The sequence below is a fragment of the Coregonus clupeaformis genome, chromosome 4 (assembly GCF_020615455.1).
Source record: "Coregonus clupeaformis isolate EN_2021a chromosome 4, ASM2061545v1, whole genome shotgun sequence".
Lineage (NCBI taxonomy): Eukaryota > Metazoa > Chordata > Actinopteri > Salmoniformes > Salmonidae > Coregonus > Coregonus clupeaformis.
Window position 1 is genome coordinate 17,353,374 of NC_059195.1, and position 14,489 is coordinate 17,367,862.

The 14,489-nt window shown below is 40.8% G+C and overlaps 1 protein-coding gene across 1 annotated transcript; it reads left to right on the plus strand.

The window, feature by feature from the left end:
• The first annotated feature begins 1,701 nt into the window (after positions 1-1,701).
• On the plus strand, positions 1,702-12,066 carry abcb11a (ATP-binding cassette, sub-family B (MDR/TAP), member 11a). The gene is made up of 27 exons (XM_041865046.2): positions 1,702-1,795; positions 1,931-1,943; positions 2,313-2,361; positions 2,496-2,737; positions 2,916-3,000; positions 3,123-3,256; positions 3,414-3,585; positions 3,798-3,922; positions 4,236-4,410; positions 4,508-4,621; positions 4,707-4,817; positions 4,901-5,026; positions 5,162-5,365; positions 5,479-5,649; positions 5,811-6,012; positions 6,112-6,184; positions 6,281-6,416; positions 6,540-6,704; positions 6,850-6,954; positions 7,242-7,403; positions 7,579-7,782; positions 7,946-8,187; positions 8,323-8,479; positions 8,619-8,816; positions 9,516-9,722; positions 9,918-10,064; positions 11,614-12,066. Exons 1-27 carry the CDS (start codon positions 1,702-1,704, stop codon positions 11,812-11,814), a joined length of 4,014 nt encoding a protein of 1,337 aa, XP_041720980.2. The 3' UTR covers positions 11,815-12,066.
• Positions 12,067-14,489: the final 2,423 nt, after the last annotated feature.

Genomic DNA, 14,489 nt, shown 5'->3' on the forward strand with positions numbered 1-14,489 from the left:
CATTCACACTATGACCTGATACTTCTTCAAGTTTCTTGTCACTTTATTACATGTTCTAAATTTTCATTAGCCTAATTTGGTCCAAGGTTGGGGAGTTGATCCATAATAGCTATGTATCTCTGATTGATGGATGTTGCAATATATTCCCTGTGTGAATCAGCTCTACAGACTAACGACCCATAGGTCATTACACTCATTTTACTATCCATGGTGTGATTCTATGGTGTGGTTCTGTTATTAATTAATGGTATCATGGTGGCTCTGGGGGAATTAGCTGTACAGACTAATGACCTTCAGGTCAGTACACTCATTTTATAACGTTCTGCTGATGACATCCAGGTGATCCACACCTATCACTGGAACAGGAGAAGTTCTTTCAACAATCCAACTGTTGACTTACATATAAATAATATTGATAGAATTTACTTTAACTGCATTCATATTTTCCATCTCATTGAACATTCATTCCATATTAATCAAGAGGCATATTTAAACATGTAATTCAGATATTTGGTGAATTTGATGCAAGCACATGTACTTCAGTATTCAAGTTTATTCAAATGTATTTATAAAAATACAGCAGACACTGCACACCTGAATCTTTCTAAGAGAACAAATTGTCAGACAGGTGCGGAGTAATGCTCATATTAATCAATGCATGGTTAAACACATTAACTTATATTAACTCATTGATTGGATGAATATACCTTTGCCTCACAAAAGCTCCTTAGTTAGAGACATAATGCTGATAGAACTCTTATCAGTCTAATAGAAGGGGAGATAGTGGGAAAGACGTACACTGAGAATAAGATAGGAATTTCCTCTGGTAGGAGGGATTATTTATTGTTGGTAGTGACGAAAGGCTTGTAGGATATCAGAGGCGTCCTTGACAGGAAGACAAAACAGGTACGCTATAGTTTGCTCTTCATTCTATAGTAAGATAGGGAGGAAAGCTTATATGATACATTATTATTCTGCGTAGCTGAAGTGGATCTTCATGGTAGATATATTGGATATTTCCATATCTATATTCTACATATTATTTTGTTTGCATTTTCTTGTGTATTATGGTAATAATGCTCTTTATTCTGATAAGAAATGAGTCATGCATGTGTTGAACTTGTTAGTAACTCTCTAAACTGATATTTTCTGTGTATGTCTGTTTTTCCATCCATGTACTGTAATTTACATGTTTATATCTTTTTTTAAAAAACATTTTAGAATTTGTCAGGATAGCTCCTTATAAACAATGTTTTTTCTTACAGAGATCCTATTCATTCTATGGTTTTTCTATTCAATAAAATTACTTTCAATTATCAAATGTTTTGTCCATATTATGTAATAGAGCACTAAGGACTTATTATATGGCTATAATGGTGTTGTCAAGGATACAACTACTTGTAATCAAGTCCTTCATAGTCCAAAAGTCCTGATTCCCAGTATTGTACAGTCTATGGTCATGACAAACAGATGACAGAATTGAATTTTGAATTCCAGAGATTTTAAGATTGTTTTGTTGTATATTTTATCCCACAAAATGCGTTATCATAGAAGTCACATTTGGATGGTAGAACAGACTGTTCACTACAGACTGTGAATGTATATTTTGTGGATGTTTGTAAAGAAGACGGTGAGCTAAAATGACCCTTCTCTCCCATTAGGCCCAGTGAGGACGTGCCTGCCAGAGTTAAAGCTACAAAAATGAAGGATCATATTTACCAGAAAAAGGTCACTTCTCTACAGGACGACACTGACAAAGAATATTGGCAAACAAAACCAGACAGAGAAGAAAAAGGTAAGTGTCCCATTTCTTCCTGTTATACCACAAATACCATAATGTTAACATGATTATGCCCCAGTAAGAGTTGGAATCATATTGCAAATCTCTTCCTAAAGTTTCAATTTAACTTTGGCCTTTCTTTTTGAACAGGGAATGAAAAAGGGTAAGTGTCTGTTTTTGATTGGAATTGAAATAACAGTAGGCCTATGCTTCTTTTTTCTTCTTCTTTTTAACTTTTCAAATAACAACATTTTATTCATACTCAAGTCAAACTCCATTCCGTTCATTGCATTATTGCCCTCATTCACAGATGAATGAACCTCACAAACGAAATTTGACCATATCACAGACCATTTGTTATTTATTTTCTATAACACGGGTACTTTTCAACAAAACTCTTCTAATTGTAACTTGGTTCTTCTTAGCATAATATCTATCATAAAGCTATACACTTCTATCATCATGAAAGTATCATATAAACTTCAATCATCACCATGCAAGAGCTTTTCTCATTTGATAGTTTTGATTGCAGAGATGGAAAGAAAAAACAAAAGCTCTTGGACGTTGGATTCTTTCAACTGGTATTTATTTTGTACCCTTAAGATATTATTAATTATTATTACTTGTGATTAATAATGATGTTTTTTTGCTATGATTGCACAATATTATGTTTCCTTTTATTTGAAAAGGAATGTAACCTATCTATTTGATCCAGTTTCGATTTGCAACATGGAAGGACAGACTGATGATGGTAGTCGGGGGCTTATGTGCTCTAGTCCACGGAGCAGCCTCCCCTCTCATGCTCCTGGTGTACGGCATGATGACAAACACCTTTGTGGCATACGAGCTAGAGGTCCAAGAACTGGCAGACCCCAACAAAACCTGCATTAACAACACCATCACCTGGATCAATGGCTCCATATTTGAAATAGCAGAGAACACAACAGTCTTCTGTGGGTGAGTTGACACTTTCCTATTAAAGACTATATTTTACTCCTGCGTCAAGGTTTTCTATTTTGATCTATTCATATTACTGTCCATGCTGATGCTGAAGTTCCTGATTAGAATGGAATGGGTTATGGATCATAAAATGTTCATAAAAATATATATAGCTAAGCATAATTTTTTTTTACAGGGTGGATATCGAAGCACAGATGACCATGTTTGCATATTACTATGTTGGTATTGGATTAGGAGTCTTGATTGTTAGTTATTTCCAAGTAAGTGGGTTCAACTTCATGCTCAAAGTGCTTTCTCTCCACTGAGTTTTGCAACCTTCTTAATAGGTTAATCCATCTATAACTGGTATTTGAATAACTGTATTCAATGCTGCTCTGTGTAGATTGCCCTCTGGGTGTCTGCTGCTGCCAGACAGATCCAGAGAATCAGGAAGACTTACTTTAGGAAGGTCATGCGAATGGAGATTGGCTGGTTTGACTGCAATTCAGTTGGAGAATTAAACACCAGGATATCAGAGTAAGACCTAAACCCATGGGTTCTTTTCAACAGAGATGTGTGAATGATTGAGGGCATGTTTGGAGGATGTTTCTATAAATAACCCTTACATTTTGGGTTTGACCCATTCTAATCGGACCACAACAACTGTGTGATTGAACTTGTTCTCTCACCTCAGCGACATCAACAAGATCAACAATGCGATAGCTGACCAGGTGTCTATCTTCATCGAGAGGATCTCCACTTTTATCTTCGGCTTTATGGTGGGGTTCATTGGAGGATGGAAGTTGACTCTGGTGGTCATTGCAGTAAGCCCACTAATAGGAATTGCTGCTGGACTAATGGCCATGGTGAGATGGGTTGAATTCAATGTATTAAATTACTTTATTTGGTGATGGTCACTCATTCTGTTGTAACAGCCTCTGAGTCTGTTAGTGAGGTAGTCTCACACCACCTCTGTATTCTCTGTGATGTTTAAAATGTACTACAGATAAACCAGACAAACCAGTCTGGTTTGAATGTGAGAATGTTGTTAAGTCATCTCCACTCATTCACTCTTCAGGCTGTTGCCAGACTGACAGGTCGGGAGCTCCAGGCCTATGCCAAGGCAGGGGCGGTAGCTGATGAGGTACTGTCATCCATCAGAACAGTGGCAGCCTTTGGAGGGGAGGACAAGGAGGCTGAAAGGTAACTTGAAATACTGTACAGATGTAGGATCTTAATTTGATCACCCTGTTGTTGCAGAAAATGTGCTGCACAGCAGGAAATACTAACTTGTAGTGTAATTTCCACTTTAAAATGTCAGACTTGATTTGCCTTAACTATCAACCCCTACAAAAACGTCCATTAATTATAATCCACACAATAATTCACATTTCCTGTTGCTGTAGGATTATTTTCCTGCTGTGAGAAACTGGTCAAATTAACCTTCCCTTCCCTGCTGACTTCAATGTCTTAGCGCTTGAAATTAGTTATAAATATGCATTTCACATTTGAACAGGTATGACAAAAACCTTATTGAGGCTCAGAACTGGGGTGTGAAAAAAGGGACAATCATTGGGATGTTTCAAGGATACCTGTGGTGTATCATCTTCCTCTGCTATGCTTTGGCATTCTGGTATGGCTCAAAACTGGTCATCGAAACCAAAGAGCTATCCCCTGGTACTCTTATCCAGGTATGGCAACTCACATATTCCTTTAATATATATGTATCCAATACGTAATAATAGGAGTGGTGAAAATGTAAGGATGTGTTTGTATTTTTGTCTCCAGGTATTCTTTGGAGTTCTCATGGCAGCTATGAACCTGGGTCAGGCCTCACCCTGCCTGGAAGCCTTCGCCTCAGGTCGAGCTGCAGCCAAGACCATCTTCGATACCATTGACCGGGTAAGGCCAGAATTTTTGAAAATATAGGAACTAAGAACAATTCAATTTCAGTTCTGAAGTATTTTATAAATCTGTTAACTTTCAGGAGCCAGAAATCGATTGTTTCTCAGAGGAGGGCCACAAATTAGACAAGGTCAAGGGTGACATTGAATTCCACAACGTCACATTTAACTACCCCTCTCGGCCAGAAGTGAAGGTAAACACTCTTCGCTCACTTTCTTTAACTTAAAATCATCCTCAAAAGATATCTCAATGTACAACCACCACCTGTTTACTTAGATTTTAGATTCTTTGAGCATGCTGATCAGAGCAGGAGAAACCACAGCTTTTGTTGGGCCAAGCGGATCAGGGAAGAGCACCACAGTTCAACTCTTTCAGAGATTCTACAACCCCAAGGAAGGAATGGTAATAAGGCTCAGAAGATACACCTATGTTCACTATCACATTATTACAGCAATGTGGTTGGGACACTAAACGTATGACTAAAGCCCAGCACAAGATGTTATTGTGTTTGATGCACATATTGCTTCTCATTTATAGTTGACTTTGGATGGCCATGACATCCGCAGCCTGAACATCCAGTGGCTTCGCTCTCTGATTGGTATAGTAGAGCAAGAGCCGGTGCTGTTTGCCACAACTATCGCTGACAACATCCGCTACGGGCGACCTGGGGTCACCATGGACGATATCATCCAGGCCACCAAGGAGGCTAACGCCTATAACTTCATCATGGACCTCCCACAGGTTCCACAGACACACCTTTAGCAAATAAATACGGTGGATTATTCGGATACTGTCTTATACAAGAAACACATTGAAATGTCAAAATGAGTAAATGTTTGTCTGTCGTTATACAGAGGTTTGATACGCTGGTGGGTGAGGGTGGTGGTCAGATGAGTGGAGGACAGAAGCAGAGGATCGCTATCGCCCGAGCTCTGATCCGCAACCCCAGGATCCTGCTGCTGGACATGGCTACCTCGGCTCTGGACAACGAGAGTGAGGCCATTGTACAGGAGGCACTTGACACGGTGGGTGACTCCAAGCACAACATCTATCAATCATTATATCACCACAAAGTCAGTGCTTTGAATATTTATTCCAATTTGACATCATGGTCTACCCATGTTCTAATGTTTACTTCAACTACAAAACGGATCATGTTTGTGATTGAATTTCTTTCCATGTGCAGGCTCGGATGGGCAGGACAACCATTACCATCGCCCACCGCCTTTCCACTATCCGCAATGCTGATGTCATTATTGGCTTTGAGCACGGAAGGGCAGTGGAGAGCGGTACACACAATGATCTTCTAGAAAAGAAGGGTGTCTACTTTACTCTTGTTACCCTTCAGAACCAAGGAAATGACATGCCCAATGACAAAGCAAACATAGGTAGGTCTGACATAAAGAGACATTCAGAATGATTCATTGTTCACTTTTGATAGAGTCTATTTGTATGGATAAAAATAACATATTCATTTTCAATTTTAGGTCCGGACAATAAAACCATTGAGGAAGAAATCCTTCAGAGTTTCAGTCGAGGAAGCTATGAATCTGGGTTGAGGTAAATCTAATGGTCATGTCAGAACAGGCTTATGATTAACAATGATTCAGCAAAGCTAATTTGTAAAGCCTGTGTTATTCACTCTTTCTCCTAAAGGCAATCTCTTCGCCTGCGATCTCACACCCAACTTTCAAACGAACTCATCCCTGATGCTATAGCTGGCAGTATCAAAATTAAATCAGACAAATTCCTTGCCACAATGGAAAACGACATGGAACCTCAAAGATCAAAGGTATTGAGGTCATTCTATAAGCAGCCTTGTATTATCAGTTTTGTATTAGTGTACTTTAGTCAATTTTCCCTCCTCGTAATTTCTGAGAGAAATGAGTGTCCCTCATACAGTATATTCCCACAGCATTCCAAGGAGGAAGCAGAGGAACGGGTGGAGCCAGCACCAGTGGCTCGAATCCTGAAGTACAACAAGTCAGAGTGGCCCTACATGCTATTGGGATCTATAGGAGCTGCAATCAACGGCTCCGTCAATCCAATCTATGCTATTTTATTCAGCCAGATCCTTGGGGTGAGTGGCTATGGATTATGTACATATCAAGCCAATGTTTATAATCTAGTTTCAAATTAATTGGGCTGGTAGTAGTGATACTTATAGGTGTTGCTGTTCCCTTAAATTAATTTCATTCCATCCATATTGTTGTTTTGATTTTCAGACGTTCTCTATACGTGACTTGGATGAACAGAGAGTGCAGATCAATGGAATATGTATCCTGTTCTGCGCTGTGGCGGTGACAAGTTTCTTCTCTCAGTTCTTACAGGTAGATATATTGTACATCAAGCTGTTACAGTCCATAGTAAGATGCTAACATTCAGACCACAGGAGGTTGGTGGCACCTAAATTGGGGAGAACGGGCTTGTGGTAATGAATGGAGCGGTATGAGTGGAATGGTGTCAAATACATCAAAACACATGGTTTCCAGGTGTTTGATGCCATTCCATTCGCTCCGTTCTGACCATTATTATGAGCCATTCTCCCCTCAGCAGTTTCCTGTGATTCAGAGGACAGGCGCTAGTAATGTGTGTGAACACTATTGTTCTGTTTAAGGGCTATGCATTTGGGAAGTCTGGGGAGCTGCTGACCCGCAGGCTAAGGAAGGTGGGCTTCCAGGCCATGTTGAAACAGGAGGTAGGCTGGTTTGATGACCCCAGGAACAGCCCAGGAGCTCTCACCACCAGGCTGGCCACCGATGCCTCCATGGTTCAGGGGGTAAGTGTCAGGGACACATACTGTGGACCAGTACATTGGAACCCATTAGAATTATTTATAACAAATTATGAGTTGATCCAAAGAGGTTGTTTTTGAAATATTTCCTTCTGCCTCATACTGTATATATTTCTGTTTATGTAATGAGCTTTGAGAATGAATACTAGTTTCTCTGCAGGCAACTGGATCGCAGATTGGGATGATTGTGAACTCCTTGACCAACATCGGAGCGTCTTTCATCATTGCGTTCTCCTTCAGCTGGAAGTTAAGCTTGGTAGTGATTTGCTTTTTACCACTCATTGGCTTGTCTGGGGTCTTCCAAGTCAAAATGCTGACAGGTTTCGCAAACGAGGATAAGAAGGCAATGGAAGCAGCAGGACAGGTGAGTTAAACACCCCATTATCGGTAAGAGAATTCAATAAAGGTCCCTAAATGGGTTGTTAAAACATTTCTGTAAAATGAAATAACCTCGTAGGAGGCACTGGTCCAGAGTGTTATTCACTCTAGTGATTTAGAGACTTGACAATCTGCCTTCTCTCCCACAGGTGTCCAGCGAGGCTCTAGCCAACATCAGGACCATCGCAGGGCTGTGCAAGGAGAGCACATTTGTGGATACGTATGAACAGCAGCTGGAGGCTCCCTATATGTCTGCCAAGAAGAAGGCAAACATCTATGGCATCTGTTTTGCCTTTGCTCAGTGTGTTATCTTTATGGCGTACGCCGCCTCGTTTAGATATGGAGGCTTTCTTGTCAGCTCTGAAAGATTACATTACCTGGTGGTCTTCAGGTAAATTTGTTTGTTTTGCTGAATAGGTCAACATGTTTACTGTACATTTTCAAAAACATATCCATTTTGCTGTAAACTGTTCTAAAAGCTTACTGTATTATCAAACTAATGCCAATGTGTTGTGTGTTTCCCCAGAGTGATCTCTGCCATTGTGATCAGTGGGACAGCACTGGGAAAAGCTTCCTCATTCGCCCCAGATTATGCCAAAGCCAAGACTGCAGCTGCCCAGTTCTTCAAACTGTTGGACCGAGTCCCCAAAATCAGCATGAGTCAGACAGACGGGGAGAAATGGGTGAGAGAAACATGTCAAACTCTTTCCATAAAAAAGTATATTTATTCAATCAGACATTTTCAGTAAAAGTGGAAAATGATTATTATTCACATTGACATCAAAAACTTTGGTGTGTAATAATGCCATGCCCTCTCTCCAGGATGATTTCAAAGGGGAGTTAGAATTCATCAACTGCAAGTTCACATACCCAACCCGGCCTGACATCCAGGTGCTAAATGGACTACTGGTGTCTGTGAAACCGGGCCAGACCCTGGCCTTTGTGGGCTGTAGTGGCTGTGGGAAGAGCACTAGTGTGCAGCTGTTGGAGAGGTTCTATGATCCAGATGAGGGCAGAGTGGTGAGTCCCCAGACCAGACCCAACCTAATTTACATTACCTTTACCTCAGTGGGGGCTGCTGAGGGGAGGATGGCATATAACAATGGCTGGAACGGAGCAAATGGAATGGCATAAAAAAAAATGGAATCCATGTGTTTGATGTATTTGATACCATTCCACCGATTCCGCTCCAGCCGTTACCACAAGCCCGTCCTCCCCAATTAAGGTGCCACCAACCTCCTGTGCTTTACCTTATCTTCCATGTACACTGAGTATACCAAACATTAGGAACACCTTGATACACACGGAAACTGTTGAGCGTGAAAAACCCTGCTGGGATCTTGACACGAACCGGTGCGCCTGGCACCTACTACCATACCCCGTTCAAAGGCACTTAAATCTTTTGTCTTACATATTCACCCTCTGAATGGCACAAATACACAATCCATGTCTCAATTGTGTCAAGGCTTAAAAATCCTTCTTTAACCTGTCTCCTTCCATTCATCTACACTGATTGAAGTGGATTTAACAAGTGACATAGCTTTCACCTGGATTCATCTGGTCAGCCTATGTCATGGAAAGAGCAGGTGCTCTTAATGTTTTGTACACTCAGTGTAGATGGAATCAGAGGTACAATTCATCAAGTGTACCCACAGTGCCTGTCATAGTCTATTACTATTATTTGTATTTACAATAAACACTTCCTTATTCCCATTTCAGTTGATCGATGGCCGTCCATCACACACTGTCAACGTGCCCTTCCTGAGGGCTCAGATTGGCATTGTCTCCCAAGAGCCAGTGCTGTTTGACTGCAGTATTGCTGAAAACATCCAGTATGGTGATAACACCAGGAACATGAGCATGGAGGAGATTGTTGATGCTGCAAAGAAAGCTTATCTCCATGACTTTGTGATGACTCTGCCAGATGTGAGTAGTGGAACTAAAATTGTACTATCTTTGTAATACTTCTATGTCATACTATCCCACTTCCCTTAATACAGTGAAGAATGTAAAAAAATAAACATGTTATTGTGGTGGAATATGAAATTATCTTCTGATACTGTTCTCTTCATAATGTAAGTAGCGTACTAGACATTCCTGTGTTATCTTTGACTCTGGCAGAAATATGAGACTCAGGTTGGTGCCCAGGGCTCCCAGCTCTCCAGAGGGCAAAAACAACGCATCGCCATCGCTCGGGCAATAGTCAGAAACCCTAAGATCCTGCTTCTGGATGAGGCCACCTCTGCATTGGACACAGAGAGTGAAAAGGTACCCACAGACCAGACCAATGTACACTGAACCAAAATATAAACGCAACTTGCAACAATTTCCAAGGTTTTATTGAGTTAGAGTTCATATAAGGAAATCAGTCAATTGAAATAAATTAATTAGGCCCTAATGTATGGATATCACATGACTGGGAATACAGATATGCATCTGTTGGTCACAGATGCCTTAAAAAAAAGGTAGGGGCATGGATGAGAAAACCAGTCAGTATCTGGTGTGACCACCATTGGCCTCATGCAGCGCGACACATCTCCTTTCGCATATAGTTGATCAGGCTGTTGATTGTGGCCTGTGGAATGTTGTCCCACTCCTCTCCAATGGCTGTGCAAAGTTGTTGGATATTGGTGGGAACTGGAGCACGCTGTCGTACACGTCGATCTAGAGCATCCCAAACATGCTCAATGGGTGACATGTCTGGTGAGTATGCAGGCCATGGATGAACTGGGCCATTTTCAGCTTCCAGGAATTGTAAACAGATCCTTGCGACATGGGGCCGTGCATTATCATGCTGAAACATGAGGTGATGGCGGTGGATGAATGGCACGACAATGGGTCTCAGGATCTCGTCACGGTATCTCTGTGCATTCAAATTGATAAAATGCAATTGTGTTCATTGACCGTTGCTTATGCCTGCCCATACCATAACCCGCCACCATGGGGCCCTCTGTTCACAACGTTGACATCAGCAAACCGCTCGCCCACACGATGCCAGCGAAGGTGAGCATTTGCCCACTGAAGTCGGTTACGACGCCGAATACAGTCAGGTCAAGACCCTGGTGAGGATGACGAGCGTGCAGATGAAATTCCCTGAGAACCCACAATTTCATCAGTGGTCCGGGTGGCTGGTCTCAGACAATTCCGCAGGTGAAGAAGCCGGATATGGAGGTCCTGTGCTGGCGTGGTTACACGTGGTCTGCGGTTGTGAGGCCGGTTTATGGTAGATAAATGAACATTCAATTATCTGGCAACAGCTCTGGTGGACCTTCCTGCAGTCAGTATGGCAATTGCACGCTCCCTCAACTTGAGACATCTGTGTCATTGGGTTGTGTAACAGAACTGCACATTTTAGAGTGGCCCTTTATTGTCCCCAGCACAAGGTGCACCTGTGTAATGATCCTGCTGTTTAATCAGCTTCTTGATATGCCACACCTGTAAGGTGGATGGATTATCTTGGCAAAGGAGAAATGCTGACTAACAGAGATGTAAATTAATTTGTGCACAAAATTTGAGAGAAGTTTGCTTTTTGTGCCTATGGAAGATTTCTGTTATCTTTTATTTCAGCTCATGAAACATGGGACCAACACTTTACATGTTGTATTTATATTTTTGTTCAGTAAATATTAACACCTCTTGATTATCCTTTCTATCAGATTAATCACTCTATCCACAGCTTAATGATGCATTTGCTTAGATACTATTTTCTCAGCATGCCATGTACTGTATTACATGAGAGAGAATATAGAATGTCCTTATGATGAAAACAAACAGACTCAACTGAACTTATTTCTGACATTGTGTTTTCCCACTACAGACAGTGCAGGCTGCTTTGGATGAGGCCAGACGTGGACGCACCTGCATTGTCGTAGCCCACAGACTGTCCACCATCCAGACGGCAGATATCATAGCCGTCATGTCCCAAGGTGCTGTCATAGAAAGGGGGACACATGAGGAACTCATGGCTAAGAGGGCTGCCTACTACAAACTAGTCACAACAGGGGCTCCGATCAGCTAAACCTGAGTAGGTGTCATTTTTCTATAGAGGGGATGCATTATGAGGAGATGGAGTTTGTCACTAACCAAAGTACATAAATGTGCCGTTTTAGTGAGAGTAACTATGGAAAAAAAACATCAAAGTCCATGGGGGGAAAGGCTTTCTTTGCTTGATATACTCTTCATTTACCTAATGTCTCTTGAGTTTTTTTATATGATATTATACACTGAGTGTACAAAACATTAGGATCATCTGCTCTTTCCATGTCATAGACTGACCAGGTGAAAGCTATAATACTTTATTGATGTCACTTGTTAAATCCACTTTAATCAGTGTAGATGAAGGGAAGGAGACAGGTTAAATAATGATTTTTAAGCCTTTAGACAATTGAGACATGGATTGTGTATGTGTGCCATTAACAGGGTGAAAGGGCCTAATGTTCTGTACACTCAATATATAGGGCCATTTGCAAAACAGATGGATCCTTTAAAGTAATTAATTAAAGTAATTTGTAGTCCAATGTATACTTTTGCTCAAGAAGGTTACAATTATTGGTATGAATCATATCTCGCAGATTTAAATATTTATTTGTATTAATTTGTTTACAGAAAAATATATTTGCTTTTATTAACCTTTGACAGACTGAATGTTTGGTGTTTGATGCTTGATCTTTTGTCAAATAGGAAAATCCATGTCGTAATGGATGATTCATTTTATTTCATTTATACAGATACATTATTAGTTTCAAAATGCAGTTTTTTTAAAGGAAAGCTACGTACACTGGGAAAAGTATATTGTGTTGTCCTTGAGAAAGTGATAGTGTAATGTTGATAGGGTGTGCTGCCACCCTAAATGACAGATAACGTCCAGCAATGTTTTTTTCTGTTGTCCTTTGTTGCATCTCATTTATTTCTGTCCTTTTCCTTGATGAAAAAAAAGACATTGAACCAGCTACTTGATGGATATCTAACGGAATAAATGAAGGATGAACTGTATGTATAAGGTAAAATTCTCTGGAGACTCAAACTGTAGTTTATCATTCATCTGCAGTCTTGAAATGCCGAACTCAATTGTGTACTAAGTGCTGACACAACCTTCACAAACCACCAGGTTATTGTACATACTTTTTGGTATAAGTAGGCCTACAGTAGAACCAGGATCTTTCCCAAACAATGTCCTCCACAAACTCCGTTTGCCAAGTGATTAGTGGGCATATTCTGAAAGCACCTGCTGATTTATCAGCATTATGCACTCAACAAGGTGTTGAAAGTGTTTCACAGGGATGCTGGCCCATGTTGACTCCAATGCTTGACACAGTTTTGTCAAATTGGCTGGATGTCCTTTGGATGGTGGACCATTCTTGATATACACGGGAAACAGATGAACATGAATAACTACTACCATACCCCGTTCAAAGGCACTTAAATATTTTGTCTTGCCCATTCACCCTCTGAATGGCACACATAATCCATGTCTAAATTGTCTCAAGGTTTAAAAATCCTTCTTTAACCTATCTCCTCCCCTTCATCTACACTGATTGAAGTTGATTGAACAAGTGACCGAGAGGACTGCCTTTAAGTGATAATGCCCGAGAAGCCGGTGTTTGGAGGATATATTGGCACGGGTGTTGTTAGTCCCAAGATGAAGTCGAGGGCCGGCAAACCATGCCAATATATCCTCCAAACACTGGCTTCGAGGGCATTATCACTTTTATAACACGGGTTACCAACATTTTCAAATAATGATTGACATATTTTCATTAAAAACGTTATTTTGATGAATTTATTCATACTATTTCATCCTTCCACAAGATATAGTCCCGACACAAATCTAGGGTTGCTACTCAAACCGGCTGGTCGTTCGTTCTATTGGTTCCGTTGCCAGAGACGCGACCCAGTCGTTCAATCTTTTTGTTCTGTATCTATGGACACGACCCAGTCGTTCGTTCTAAATGTTCCATTGCCATACTGGCTGGCAACGTTCTTATGCCTTGCTTGCTAGCTAGCCAACTACGGCTAACTTACAGTCACGTCAAACAGTGCAGACAGAATAATAACAGTAGCTGCATTTGCATTTGTTTAAGCTGTTTTCTAGTGACATTTATTTGGATACATCCATAACAATGAGCTAATGAGGCACGATTTCGCCTGGCATAGAAAATGTGCTCTCTCGTCAGGACACTGTTGTTCAGAGGAGCTAGCCAACAACAAAGCTAACACAATCACTTCAAACTGAAGCTGTAAAGACCGCAAACTAGCTGCACTTCATTTCGTTTGACCTTTTTTCAATTGACATTTCTTTGTATATATCCATAAAAATGATGCCTGCTGATCGATGATTTCGAGTGGCTGAGAAACGCTGCCTGCCTGTCTGTCTCGTCCCGACTCCTAACACGTTCATTACTATGGGACAGCTGGAGATCAAATTTGAATATTGAAACAATTTTGCAAATGTCGGAGAGACAGACAGCAAGGTTTATACAAATCTCCGCTGTTGAAAACGAAATGTTAGTCTAAAAGAAATGTGAGATGTCTAGATGCTTTTTATAGTTGAGATCAAGTTAATAAATTGCTTGGCTGGGTTGATGAGACAGTGGATTGCGCTGTCAGATGGAACAGAGTAAATAGGCATTTTAATGTCATAGATTTAGCCAGTGGTAACTTGTGGAATAGACACCGGCTGGAATGCGCTTTTAA

Bases quoted from the DNA above. Each gene is read 5' to 3' on its own strand.
- abcb11a (XM_041865046.2), top strand. From the start codon at position 1,702: ATGAAGGATCATATTTACCAGAAAAAGGTCACTTCTCTACAGGACGAC. The intron at 4,411-4,507 runs GTATGGCAACTC...TTTTGTCTCCAG, and splicing joins CCCCTGGTACTCTTATCCAG to GTATTCTTTGGAGTTCTCAT. The intron at 6,955-7,241 runs GTAGATATATTG...GTTCTGTTTAAG, and splicing joins TCTTCTCTCAGTTCTTACAG to GGCTATGCATTTGGGAAGTC.